The sequence below is a fragment of the Rattus rattus genome, chromosome 11, assembly GCF_011064425.1.
Source record: "Rattus rattus isolate New Zealand chromosome 11, Rrattus_CSIRO_v1, whole genome shotgun sequence".
In the NCBI taxonomy this organism is placed as follows: domain Eukaryota; kingdom Metazoa; phylum Chordata; class Mammalia; order Rodentia; family Muridae; genus Rattus; species Rattus rattus.
Genome location: NC_046164.1, coordinates 3,800,293 through 3,814,450, shown reverse-complemented (window position 1 = coordinate 3,814,450; position 14,158 = coordinate 3,800,293). Strand labels below are relative to the sequence as shown.

The 14,158-nt window shown below is 44.1% G+C and overlaps 1 protein-coding gene across 7 annotated transcripts in view; it reads left to right on the top strand.

Moving 5' to 3' along the window:
- Positions 1-11,401: 11,401 nt before the first annotated feature.
- The window catches only part of Ankrd17 (ankyrin repeat domain 17), a 134,372-nt gene continuing 131,615 nt past the window's right edge, over positions 11,402-14,158 (top strand). For 3 of the 7 annotated variants that reach the window (XM_032916152.1, XM_032916148.1, XM_032916147.1), the window contains exon 1: positions 11,875-12,222. In XM_032916152.1, the coding sequence (XP_032772043.1) occupies positions 11,875-12,222 (348 nt within the window). Of the gene's footprint in view, positions 12,277-14,158 lie in introns of all 7 variants that reach the window. The other 4 variants (XM_032916146.1, XM_032916145.1, XM_032916151.1 and 1 more) reach the window with 2 other exon arrangements.

Below are 14,158 nucleotides of genomic sequence, written 5' to 3'. Positions count from 1 at the left end.
CCTCAGTGGTATGCTTCACCCCGGAACAGATATTGGTTTGGCTCTTTGTAATATTGCTTAACCGCAAAATATCATCGAAATGGTGATAATAAGAAAATTATATGCGTATCAAAGGAAAAAGGTGTTGATATAAAGAAAAAAACATGAGAACTGGTCTCTTATCAGGAGCAATGTGAGCTACAGGACATAACAATAATATACTAAAAGTACTAAAATAATTCCCCAACAACTTGGAGTACTTTAGCCACTGAAAATAGCCCTCGAAAGCCAAATTGAATGAGGACTTTAGACATTCCTTAAAGAGTGAAAAATTTCACCACCAGCAGATGCACACTAAAAGAAATGGTGGAGGAAGTCTTTTAGCAAAATTATCAATATTTAATGTTTTTATTATTAATAATTTAATAATTAATAAATATTAACAATGCTAAATGGATATAAAGAAATGGAAACCAGAATGAAATAAAGAAATGGTGACCAGAAATGGCCACCAGATGGGTAAAGAAAAAGAGGTCTTTATTCAGCTGTCTTTAAAAAGCAATGAAGGTAACTAACTTCTCAAGGCAGTAGTTTCTGGGGAAAAGAGAAGTTATTTCTCTCTCTCTCTCTCTCTCTCTCTCTCTCTCTCTCTCTCTCTCTCTCTCTCTCTCTGTGTGTGTGTGTGTGTGTGTGTGTGTTTACCATGTAGTTCAGTAGGTAAATAGGGTACCTGCTGCCAACTCTGAAAACCTGAGTTTAATCTCAAGACTCATGAGGTAGATAGAGAGAACTGACTCCTACAAGTTATCCTCTGACCTCTACACACAAGTCACAGCATGTACACACACACACACAAAATAAATAAATAAATAAATAAATAAATTTAAAATGTAATGAAATTGTTATTGCAAAAGAAAGGAAAGAAAGGGGGGAAACAAACCAACCAGAAAGTATCATAGTATTAAGCCAAATTATTAATAATTGTATTAAATGGAAATAGTTTAATTGCTGTTATTTGAAATCCTCAAAATAAAAAAAATTAAATATATATACCAAAGATTTGGGCTGGAGAGCAGCTCACTGGCTAAGTGCATGTTCTAGTCTTCTAGAACATGTGATCCGACTCCCAGCACCCACATCAGGTAGCTCACAACTGCTCTGGGGGATCTGGTGTTTCTGGCCTTGGAGCACACCTGTGCTCACCTATAGACACTCACATAGAGACAAATACATAGCCATAATTAAGTTAATAGATACAAATGTTAAAGAAAAAACAGTAATAGTAACCAAAAAAAGTTGGGATGTTATGTCCCAATAAATTAATACCTATTTCAAAGCAAACAATAGTATCAGAGAAGAGACTTCTGCTAGATAAACTCCTTGAAAGACAATAATTACATAAGACTACTGTAAAAAAAGAGTAGTGAAATAATTCTTTAGTTATTGAAGAATTTGGACTTATAAAAGTTTCCCACAAAAACTATAGGTCCATAAGGATTCACTGATAAGTTTAACAGAACAATCGAGCAAGAAACAATACCAGTTTCACACCAGCTTTCTAAATATAGGTGAGAAAGGAGCTTTCTGTCTCATTCTTTGAGGACAAAATTGATACCCAAATCGACCAATGATATGATAAGAAAACTACAGACCAATAAAGCTCATAAACACACCTGCATGGATTCCTAACAAAACTAAATCGAAATGATAATATACAAAATGAAAATACACCATGATTAAAAAACAACAATGCCAACCAACCAGAGCTCCCAGGGACTAAACCACTACTGAAAGACTATACATGGACTGACCCAGGGCTCCAACTGCATATGTAGCAGAGAATAGCCTTGTTGGGGCGCCAGTGGAAGGGGGAGCCCTTGGTCCTGCCAAGGTTGGATCCCCAGTGCAGGGGAATATGGGGAGGCAGTAAGGGGGATGGATAGGGGGGATACCCATATGGGGGAGGGGGAGAGAAGGAGATGGGGGCTTATGGACAGGACATCGGGAAGGGGAATAACATTTGAAAGTAAGTAAAGAAATATATCTAATAAAAAATTAAAAAAAAAGATATTTCAGGAGTACACACTTTATAATACCCGATAATCAATCAATGCACTCAGACTAAGAAAGAAAAATAAGACTAGCTCAATAAATACAGAAAAGGTATTTAAAGATAGAAAAGTTGTGTCGGATAGAAGCTCTCGGAAAACCAGGAACAAAAGGGAACATCCTCATTTTTAGGAATTCTGCATCTCATTTTCAGATATAAACGTCTGAATCTAAAAAGACAAGAGAGTTGCTTTTAGCATTATTTTTAAAGAAACTCCTTAAATCGCTCTTTATCTGAACAGACTCACAGATTAAATTTGTTGTGGTCCTTATTTAAGCACTTCACTCCCTCTTACTCCCTTCCTCCTTTCCTCCCCCCCCTTCTTCCCCCTTCTCTCTAGTACAGCTAAAAGTGCAAACAGTTCGTCCCAGACATCTTAATTTCCCCACCCCTTCACTGTTGCTAGGTGTTTTGCCCAAACCCTGTACTCAGTAGCCTTCTCTTTCTTGATGGCTACAGTGCTCATTTAAAGAAGGATTGATGATCACCCACTGATGTTACAAGGATTTCTGTTTCCATGAATACACTGAGATCAGATAACCAACCCAATGTTAATTATATGTATTTGCTTATCACACATGTGTGTGCTTGTGCATCATGTCTCATGTATAGGTCAGAGCACCACTTACAGGAGTCTGTTCTCTCTGTCCACCGTTTGAGTTGGAGCTCAGGAAGGCACTGGTAAATTTAGGTCCTCTCCAAAGCATGTCCTTAAGACTACTCTACATGGGGTTGGGGATTTAGCTCAGTGGTAGAGCGCTTGCCTAGCAAGCGCAAGGCCCTGGGTTCCGTCCCCAGCTCCAAAAAAAAAAAAAAAAAAAAAAAAAAAAGAAGACGACTAGAAGACTACTCTACATCCATTGCTAGAACTTTTAGTAAAACAGTCAGAAAACTTCCTGTCAAATCTCATTCTAAGGTCCTTTGCCTTTTACATGCCACATAATGTTGCTGAAAGGCGACCATGCTATACTGAGTCAAGGGAACTGTGGAAATGCAGTGGGAGGAGACACATTTCTACAGTCTTATGACCGAGTTCCTAGCTGTCAGTAGTGATCCTGTGAACTCGACACTGTGAGCTCTCAATGCTTTATCCTAAAAAGCCCCTAGGCAAATATTTCTTTCCCTCTACCACCACAGTAGACGCTGCTTACTTTGAGGAAATCCCAACAAGTTAGGTCATTTCTCCTGAGGGCAGGTCCTGAAGCCAGAAAGTTCTGACAAACAAACCAATGCCCCTCCCAACTCCCAACGAGAAGCAGGATTTTCTCTGCTATTCAGCGCGAGGACTTGCTAGAGTTTAGAACGGAAAATTCGGACCCTCTCCCCAGTCACTGCACCCCTGTAAGATCTGAACTCACCGACCTGTCCGTGCTGTGTCTGCAGCAAGCTCATGGGATGCAGCTGAGGTTTTCTTAACCAGGTACTGCACCCCACAGATGTCTCCTTTTAGAGCTCTCTTCTTCTACCAGTCTGCCTCACCAATCTTGGGGCTATAGTTCTCCCTGGAAACTCGCACCTCTAGCCTTCTAAAGATTTTATTTGCCCAGATCTTTTTCTTGTTACCAGCATGGAATGGCATCTTCTAAGCCTCACACGTGCTACAGAAACCCTGCCTGATCTTTTAAACCATCGTTGTGTGTGGAGATGCGGACACTTGCTCGTGTTTCCTTTCCTTGGTTAAATTGTATACAGTAAATACTTGCATATGTGGGGTTCCGGGAGATACCTGTTGGTTTCTTATGTGAATTTCAGAGGATGGACTCTTTCCTTAAAACTCCCTGGATTCTGGGGCCACGGGGACGGCTCATATTCTAATCTGATCTGAATCTGCACCCTGAAAACGTTCCTCTTTTTTTTTTTTTTTCTTTTTTTCGGAGCTGGGGATCGAACCCAGGGCCTTGCGCTTGCTAGGCAAGCCTTCTATTGCTGAGCTAAATCCCCAACCCTGAAAATGTTCCTCTTGACAGTCAGTTCAACAGTTACACAATTCAGGAACACATACATCTCTGGACAGGAGTCTATGCAATACCCACTTTAAGTCTTGCAAAGGACAGGCATTGCTAAATCAGCATAAAATGGAATACAGAACACAACTGTGGGAAGCTCGTTTGCACATTGAGCAAGATTTCAACAGGCATTATCTTGGTGCTCATTAACTACCCTTGGGGTATTTTTCTTTCCATTCTGGTTATCACCAGAATGTTTTTCCATCCATCTATTCTTCCTTTATCTAACATAAGACATGTAGAAAATCAATATTGATTATAATTTTGGTCTAAATACAATTTTGTGCAAAAGAAAATTGAGCCTAAAAATAATAGAGATAATGGATCTGAGCACAGTGGCCCGTCACAGTGGCATATCACAGTGGCCTGCTGTCACAGTGGCCCGTCACAGTGGCACTTCCCTATAATCCCTGCACTTGGGAAGCGGAGGTCAGAGGGTTGAGAGTTTGAGGCCAGCCTGGACTATATAATAATACTTACTTGAAGAGTTCATGTAGCAATTCTACTATTCAGAAATGCTCAGGAGTTAATGACTATCCGTTCTAGAACTGGACTGTCAGTCCCTCAGCTTAATGAGTTTAACTTGGCTGTAGTTCTAGAACAGTGAACTAAGAAAATTATTAATGTTACAAAAGAGTGACTGGAGGGTAAAGGGGAGCATAGAACACGAGTGATAAAAGAGATTAGGGAAAAGAAGGTTGAAGTCATTGGTAATAAATTTGAGAGATGGGGGTGGGCGGTGGGGGGGCTGTCACCTCAACATCTAAGATCCGAGGCATCTTCCACAAGGCCTGTGTGATCTGTCTCCTCCCGTCTCTTCAGATCCATTCTGTAAAGTGTTTTCACTCATCTTCCACGCTTTTGCTTACGTTTCCCCACGTATGTAGCTTAGCATCATCTGTTTATTTATTAGTTCTGGTGCTGGAGTTCAATTTCAGTTCTTCTGGTACAAACTTTAGCACAGAGCCACATCTCGGGCTCCTCCTCTTCTCAGTATGTTTTAAAAACTTATATTTACTTATGCATGGACAGCTACATACCACAGCACATGGGTGATGGTCAGAGATAACTGGTAGGAGTCAGTTCTCACCCTCTAACTTAACGGTCCTCGAGATCAAACTCAGGTCTTCAGGACGGGTGGGAACAACTTCCAAAGGTATTTTGCACAATGCCCCTTGGTATTGACATATTCTTTGCCCCCTCCCTCTGCCCTAAGAACCCACTATGATAGAGCTCTGTTCAAAGAAGGATCTATTGTTGACACACCTTGCAACCTAGCCAACCATCAAAGTTGGGATTGTTTTCCCTCTGTCCTACCTCATGGAAGTCTTGCTTCCCCAAACAAGAGTCCCCAGGGCAGATTGACAGCAGTCTTGTACCCGCTTCTCACTGCGTCTTTCAAAGTGTGAGGACTACGTTTGGTTTGCTCCCTGGTTTCCCACCTAACACAGTGCCTGGTGCGCTAGCAGGTTACATCTTCATGTTGGGTAAAATGTTAATTTTTTTATCTTAAACGCCCCAAATTTTTAAAATTCACGAAAATTAAAGAAATAACCAAAGCAATTGAAGTAATTGACTGTGACTAGATAAATTGTGAGGACTTCTATAAAGCACGCCTCTACAAAGCGCCTAGCAACCTGGAAAGAGCATCGGGACAGTGTAGCATGGTCATCTGTCAGACCTGGTTTTAGAACAAAGTTCATGTGAAATAAATTGACATAAGCATCACTTTTCATTATATTATATTATATTATATTATATTATATTATAGATGACAGTTCCACAAAATGACAAAAAAATACATTCACTGTTGTTTTAAAGTAGACTTTCTGTTGTTAAATACTCAAAAAAACTATGCAAAGGTCTGTCTGTGTGAAAATGTCAACAGTGGCTACCCCTAGTTGATATTTTGTATGCACTTTACACTTCTTAATATTCTATAATGAATATACATTGTTTTGTTGTTGTTCAGATTGGAATCAGTTTTATAAGGATGAGAAGTCGGATTGGGGTATGGAGGATACAGGGGAGTGGCCTGGGTGATCAGAAGCAGGACGGACTACCACCAAAGTATAGGTGAAATATAGGCAGTCAAATCAGGCAGTGGCTATGAGAACAAAACAATGTAATTAAATATAGAGATGAGGTAGGGGGTGTTTTAGGATTGCTACTCCCTTGATAAAACATGGAAATGACTAAAGAAACTTGGGGAGGAGAGAGTTTTTTAGCTTATAGCCCCATAGCCCAGTTCATCCCTGAGGGAAGTCAGGACAGGAACTCAAATACGGCAGGAACCTGGAGGCAGGAACTGCTGCAGAGGCCATAGAGGGGTGCTGTTTACTGGCTTGGTTCCACAGATTGCTTAACCTGCTTTCTTATGGAAGCTGGAGCCATCAGCTCAGGGGTGGCCCCACAATGGGCTGGGACCTTCGCCATCAATGTCTAATTAAGAAAACACTCGACAGGCCTACCTATAGCCAGACCTTTTGAAGGCATTTTCTCAATTGAGGTTTCCTCCTTTCAGTTGAGTCTAGTTTTTGATAAATTGACATTAAACTAGCTAGGACAACGGACCCCTTGTCAACTTGACACTCAAGTATATCACTGTTAAGCCATAAACATTCCTTCCTTGTTTATCTCCAGGAGCATACATCAGCATTAATATCAGAGCCTAAAACATTTTACAAACTTTAAAAGGTCTACTGTTCCTACAAATTCAAACACTTTAGAATTCAGTTCCTTTAAAGATCCAAATTCTCTTCTAAAACCTAAGAGTCTCTTTAAAAATTCAGTCTCTCAACTGTGGACACCTGTAAAGTTAAAAACAACAACAACAACAACAACAACAACAAAAATTAAATACTTTTTTACTTCAAGAGGGACGAACTAGCAAATAGTCATAATCTGAACACAGCAAAGCCAAACACCAAAACTCCAGAAGTATAAATGACTCAACATCCAATTACCTGAGATTCACTCAGGGTCTTCTGGGCTCCTCCAAGGCCTTGGGTCACTTGTCAAGCTCTGCCCTCTGCAGCTCACACAGCTTGCTTTCAAGGCTCCAACTGGTCCTACACCCCTGCTAATGCTGTTCTTGGTGGCCATGCCATGGTCCTGGTATCTCTAGAAACTGTTGGGGTCTCTTGCTGCAACTGGTCTGTACTTTCACCAATAGCTTCTCATAGGCTCTCTTCACAGTTCAAGCCCCAATTTCTCTGTATAACCCCTTCAATCCTGGGCCTTCAACTGCTACCAACGAGGCACCTTCACTAACAGCCTTTCCAGGTCCTGTCATAGTCCAAGCCTCAGCTGCTACCCTGTCATTCCTTCAAAGCCAGTGCCACCTGGTTGACTCTTACAATACCAAGTTCAGTGCCAGCTCAAGGTACAATGTTGGCTGCCTCTGGAGCGTAGCTTGCGTGTGCTGACTCAGAGGAAACACTTCCCAGAAGATTTCACCTCAACGATGTTGATCTCTTCTCAATCACTGTACATTTTTTTGGCTCCAGCTGACCAGGATCTAGTACTCTAGCCAAACAAAGGTTTTGCTTTAGATCTGAAGAATCACAGCAAATTCTTCAGTCCAAGCTGACCAGCACTACAGTTTTTTTTCCCCATAAGAAAACCTTGTTAGAGTCTTTGCTTCTCTCTGAAATATCACAGGCAAGGCCCTCTGTTGTCTACACTGCTCTCAATGTTCTCATCATCCAATGACTTTTCTAGCCTGAAGTTCTAAAGTCCTTCCACAATGCTCCCCCAAACTAATATGGCCAGGTCTGTCACAGCAATACCCCATTACTCTAGTAACAACTTCCGTCTTAATTAAAAGTTACTATTTCTATGATGAAGCACCGTGGCCAAAGAAAGCTGGGGAGGAGAGGGTTTATTTAGCTTACACTTTGGCATCACCGTTCATCCCGGAGGGAAGTCAGGGCAGGAACCTGGAGGCAGGAGCTGGTACAGAAGCCATGGAGGGGTGCTGCTTACTGGCTTGCTTCCACAGCTTGCTCAGCCTGCATTCTTATGGAATCCAGGACCACCAGCCCAGGGCAGCCCCACCAACAATGGGCAGGGCCCTCACCCATCAATCACTAGTTAAGAAAACGCCTAACAGTCAGATCTTATGGAGGCATTTTCTCAGTTGAGGTTCTCTCCTTTCAGATGACTTTAGCATGTGTCAAGTTGACAATAAAACTAGCTAGGACAGGGTGGGTATGACTTAGTATCCTTGAGTATGTTTAGATTGTACTGAAAGCTCAGAAAATATTAGCTTACACATCCTAGTATCCATTGGTAGTTCTGGATCCCAATGGGGTTCGGAATAAAAGCTGTAGAATCGCTATCCCTAAGCATGGTTGGTGGAACTGAAAACATAGAGAGACAAAATAAAAGCAGGGAGAAGGTGTGAACTAAAGTGGAACTCCTGAAGTGTGAGCCCTGAGCCATGCAGAAGACAGACGTATGCAACACGTAGTAAGAATGATTAGAGAGATAACTAGTCCAGTGTTTGTGATGGGAAATGAAAATGGCCGACGACACTGGGGAAAAGAACCCTGGTGAGATCTTGCTCTCTGTAAAGGACCCATGACTCATTCCTGGTCTTTTTCTACATTTTCAGCGGTAAGTGAGTAATTACTAAATCTGTGAAGAATGTGTGATTTAAGCTGTTTCTAATCACATAATAAGGCTGTCCAGAGAGCAAATTCTTTCATTTCTCCATGCCGTCTTTGTCAAGCATTTCTGGGGACTGGAAGTATAAATTTCCCTCCTGCTCAGAGGTAACAGACTTTATATATATATATATATATATATATATATATATAATTGTACATACACACATTAATATATGTATATATATTATATGAATGTATGATATATCACACACACACACACACATATAATTATTTGAATGTTTTAAGACTTAGTTTTAGTTGTTCCTGTGTTTGCCAGAAGGCGCTTGGAATTGAATTGTTTCTGTACAAGAGCAGTATGCACTCTTAACTCCTGAGCCACCTCTCCAGCCATTTTTATATTTTTGTTGGTGATGAATATGCTACATCAGGCAATTTCCTCCCATCATTAATATGGTGATATTTTTGGCTTTCATTTGTACTCCCCCCAACCCCTCCTCAAACCACTTGGAATTTGGGAAACAGAAGGGAATTCTTATGTTGGGACTCCCTTGGAAACTTTAATAATAGCTGTTGAATACTCAAAGCGTCAGGGAAAGATGGGGGCTCAAAGTGTAATCTGAAGCTGTGTGTGGTGGCGCATGTCTGCAATCCAAGCACTTGGGACATTGAGGCAGGAGCAGCCTCTCAAACTCTCTCTTCAGATTCTGATACCAGCAACAAACGGTTTCAAGATCACGTGGTATTTCACTGGTATCAAGATGGTGGACCGTGAGCTCAGTAGGACGCCCATTAGGCCCGAAAACGAGCATACTACTAACACTCACACTTGATTTCCTAGAATGCAGTCACCGGTTTATTGGTGTGCCTAACAAATGGCCAGCCAGTCTTGGCTACAAGGCTGACAAAGCGAGAAACTAGATAAAAATATACTAAATAAAAAATATTAAAAAATAGATACAAATCATGCCAGGGGACGTGACTATTCTTATAGTTTGGCTTTATCTGACAAGTCCCAGAGAAGACTGTCTTTCATTTCTGTTCACTAAAGCAAGAACTATTTTTCCAAATAATGAAGTTGCACCAGAGCGCATTCATAAAGAACATAACTCTGAAGGAACGAACCTGAGTAAGTGAAAAAAATAACCGAACTTTGTGAAGGACTGAAATCAGAAAAACAAAAACCAGGCCAAAGAGAGTCACTGGAACCAAAACATAGTTGGAGAGTTGGACTTTGCATAAGGGCAATGAGTTTTGTCATTCTCTCCATACTGAGGAGAGATCAGCCCATTTCTAGCATTTGGAAAATCAAAGGAATTTGTATCAGTGGTCTCAGTCTTCTTGCGAAATTCAAAGTCAGTCATAATGAAATGGGGCTGGCATTCAAAGATTGCAAAAGGTATTCAGGTGGAAAGTGACACCAAGGTGCTGAGGAATATAGAAAATGGCCAAGATCCCACTGGAACCAAGATACATAATACAGTGTTCTGTACAATGTTATATAGCGAAACTCAGCAAATAGGCAGGCACTTTGTATTTGCTACTGCACACAGTATACAGAGAAGCCCCTGAAAACACAGACTCTGATTTCATAGATCACACACACAGTAGGCACATAATGAATTTTTGCTTGAATGAATTGATTTAGTCATCACCAATTCTTCTGTGGTACTCTGTAGTGTACTGGCAACTGCCCACATTTCATATGGTATGCCAGTACTAAAAAGAAAATGCAAAAAATAAAAAAAAAAATCAGGCACTCAGCTAAACTTAGAAGTCTTAAAATGGCAACTCTGTCAGTTGAGGCACTTTTTTATCTTGTGCCAGTACATCTGTCTTTGATGTTTGCTTTATTTTCCTTATGCCACTACTCGTACTAGACCAGAAGTGGCTAATTCTGAGTTCAATAAGCTACATAAACATGACGTGGTGGTGTGCAGACCTAATATCATCTCAGGAAAATCGGCAGTTCAAGGATAGCCTGAGCTACACTGTTTCAAGAAGAAAGCTACATTTCAATCTGTCTGCAAGTTCTCCAGGTACTTAAAATGATCTCAGAACCCAGACCCAGAAATGCATACAATGCTGGCACCGCTCCCCCATCCACCTCTTCGGAACCGTATGGTCTTAAACTTCACTACTCAATTCCTGCATATTACAAAGGTGTAAAAGTCAGGTTTAGGAAGTCCAAGACAACTCTGGCGAGAGTTTTATCAAGTGAGGACAGAATCGCTCCAAGGTATGGTTGAGGGGAAACAGTTTTCTTTTGGACCTGGCAGGAGTCTCTCTCTCTCCTTTCACGAAGTTTCTCTCCGGAGATCCAAAGCCCTCTGGCTTAGGCGGTGGAGAAAATGGCCAGGCAGGAAAGTCCGTCCAGGAGGTCCGGGGCGAGGCCCCACCTCCCGGATCTGGAGGCCAGGCCTCCTGCTCGCACAGCTGCCCCACGCTTCCGCACTCGCCTCCCACTCAGCCCGGGCCCGCTGCTCTCCATGCCACTGCCCCCGCTTCCCTGCACCCCCGCACGCTCGTGGGGGACCCTACTCCGCGGCCCTGGAGTCTGCACTTTGGAGAAGCAGGCAGAGATCCTCGCGCGGCCGCTGGGGCGCCGGCTGATGGCGTCACTCGCGCTTCCGCCTGCGGCTGCGTTCTAATCAGAAGCCAGGAAGGAAGGAGGGAGGGCTGCAGGGCTGTGTGTGGGGGAAGTAACGCGGAGAAGACAAGCCATCCAGGCGCTCGCTCGTTCGCTTGCTCGCCCGCCCGCCCTCCCGCGGCCCCGGCTTGCGGTCCCGGCTCAGACTCGGTTTCCCCAGCGGAAGCCATTCTAGGCGCACTTCCCCAGCGGCTCCTTCCGGACGCCTGCTCGGCTTTCCCGGGCACGGCGTTCGCGCTCCGCCTCGCCCCCCCTCGCCCTCCCGCTCACTCCCTCCCTCCCTCTCTCCCTCCCATCGCCAAGCTCCCCGCCCTTAGTATCGCGAGACGAGGTGAGAGCTGGCGGAGCGGCGGCGGCGGCGGCAGTAGAGGTGACCGAGGCGGTGGCGGCGGCGGCGGCGGCCCGGAGCGCTGTGTCGGCCCCGGCGCGGCCGAAGTCGCGGTAGAGCGGAGCCCCCACGCCCCTCCCCCGTCCGCGTCCCCCCCTCTTCCCGCGGGGATGGAGAAGGCGACGGTTCCGGCGGCGGCTGAGGGAGAAGGGAGCCCCCCGGCGGCGGCGGCAGTGGCGGCCCCCCCCGCGGCGGCGGAGGTCGGCGGCGGGGCTCGCTCGGCCTCGTCTCCTCGTGGGATGGTGCGAGTCTGCGACCTGCTCCTGAAGAAGAAGCCACCGCAGCAGCCGCACCACAAGGCCAAGCGGAACCGGACTTGCCGACCCCCCAGCAGCAGCGAAAGCAGCAGCGACAGCGACAACAGCGGCGGCGGCGGCGGAGGAGGCGGCGGCGGCACCAGCAGCAACAACAGCGAGGAAGAGGAGGACGACGACGACGAGGAAGAGGAGGTTTCTGAGGCAAGGGCCTGGTTTCACCTCGAGGAGGGCGGAAGGGACCGTGAAGGGCCTAAGGTGGGAGGGGACTTGCGGTGGGACCGAGCCCTCGGGGGCTTAAGATCTGCCTTGGGGACCAGGCTTTCGCCTGCCCCCTTTCTTTGCTCGGCCCGGAGTCGTGAGGTGTGGGAATGTGGGGGAGGGTAGCTGACACGTGGGGGTGGGAGGACCAGAGAGTGCACGGAGTTGCTGAGGAGCTTGTTAGCCTAGGATGCTTCTTCACAGGGTTCAGGGCGGAGGGATTGGTTAGATTCCCGGGTGGCACTTTGGGGCAGGAGGGTGGTCTCTCCGGGGCCAGTACGGCCACCTCATTCCCGGGGCGGGGGCGGAGCTAAAGCGGGAGGGGTAAGATAATAGGTAGGAGAGTCTCTGGGGGACCCACTGCGAGGTTGGTAGTTTTCTGTCAGTGTAAGGTGGCGGCGGAGAGCGATTCTGGAGGGCTGGTAAGATTGTAATGGACTCGGAGCTAAGTATTTGTATCTGGGAGAGACACGTGAGAAGCTGTACTTTTCCATACTGTTTTCGCTGCAGGGCTTCTCTCTCTCTCTCTCTCTCTCTCTCTCTTTCTTTCTTTCTTTCAACTTGTGGCTGCTTGAAGTGATCATCACTTACTCGATTTATGAAAGATTTTGGATGAGCCGATCTTACATCCATACGTATGCGTTTACAAATGGCTTAGTACATAAAAATTCTTGTTTGGTGCTCTACGCGTATATGTAGTGCTTCATCAGGTTCTCCCTTAATAATCAAGCCAGGTCCCTCTTTTATTTAATTAATTAGTTAGCCTTACTTATTTATTGTAAAGTAAGTAGGGAAGAAGCGTCTGCTTTGCACCCAGGTTTGATTGTGATTGGGACAGGGAGGCCTTATGTCCTAGTGATCTGGTTTCATAACTCTTTATAGTTTTTCCTGGGTCTACAGACAGGCGGCGTTGTAGGACCTTATTCCTTTTAACCCAAAAGATTAATGAACCATACTGATAGCCAACTACGATCTACCAGTTGTTAGCTCTTTTAGAAGGGACCCTCCTGTCAATACTAGGAAATGGAAGCTTTAAACACCCTAATATGGAGGAAATAATAATTTGGGGCAGCAGAGGAAAGAAGTTGTAAAAGTTGATTAAAACTTTGTTCTGGGAGAGAAGACTAAGTGAATTATCCACAAGTACTGCTTGCCACTTACTTCCTTTCCTAAACCTAGAGCCCGGAAAAAGTCTGCATTTGAGTTAATTTTCTTTTCTTCTTCCTTTCCAGGTTCTGTTTAAGTAGAGTCCTTGGAAAGGGACTTGAGGCTCACCTGTTAGCAATAAGACAAAAAAAGTGTTTTAAACCTTAGATTAGATGAAGCTACATAGAAAAAATTCTGAGTAGGACTGCATACCCCAAAGTTTATCCCTTCTGTTATTTCTGCTGTGGTGAATTTGTATGGGTAGTTTGTGCTTGCTTATTTATTGTTTGGGGGCAGCGTGTTGCTTGGGCTTCATTATAAGCAATGAAGACAAGGCTTAGTGTCTAGCAGGCCTAAGGCCCTAGACACCATTAAATCAAACAAACAAAAAGAGAAAATAAAACTTTAATATTGAAACAATGATGAGAAAGATGTGATGGAATCCTCTTCTGTTTTGATGCTTAGAATTAACCAGTTTTATAATTCTCAGAAGTGGGAAGGATTTTCCTCCTGCAGCTTAGGCTCTTTATTTTAAAACTAAGGACAGCAAGGTTTAAAGGAAACTAGTTGTGTCCAATAGTTGCAAAAGTAGACATCAAGGTTTTTAGAGACCCAGTGAGAGCTGTACATTTTGAAAGTGAACGGTTCATTTTGTCTCCCTTCTGACCTATTTCAAAAACTGGTGCTGGACTTGATGTTTAGCAGTTGTGAGGAAAACACCAGTAGCAAGGTT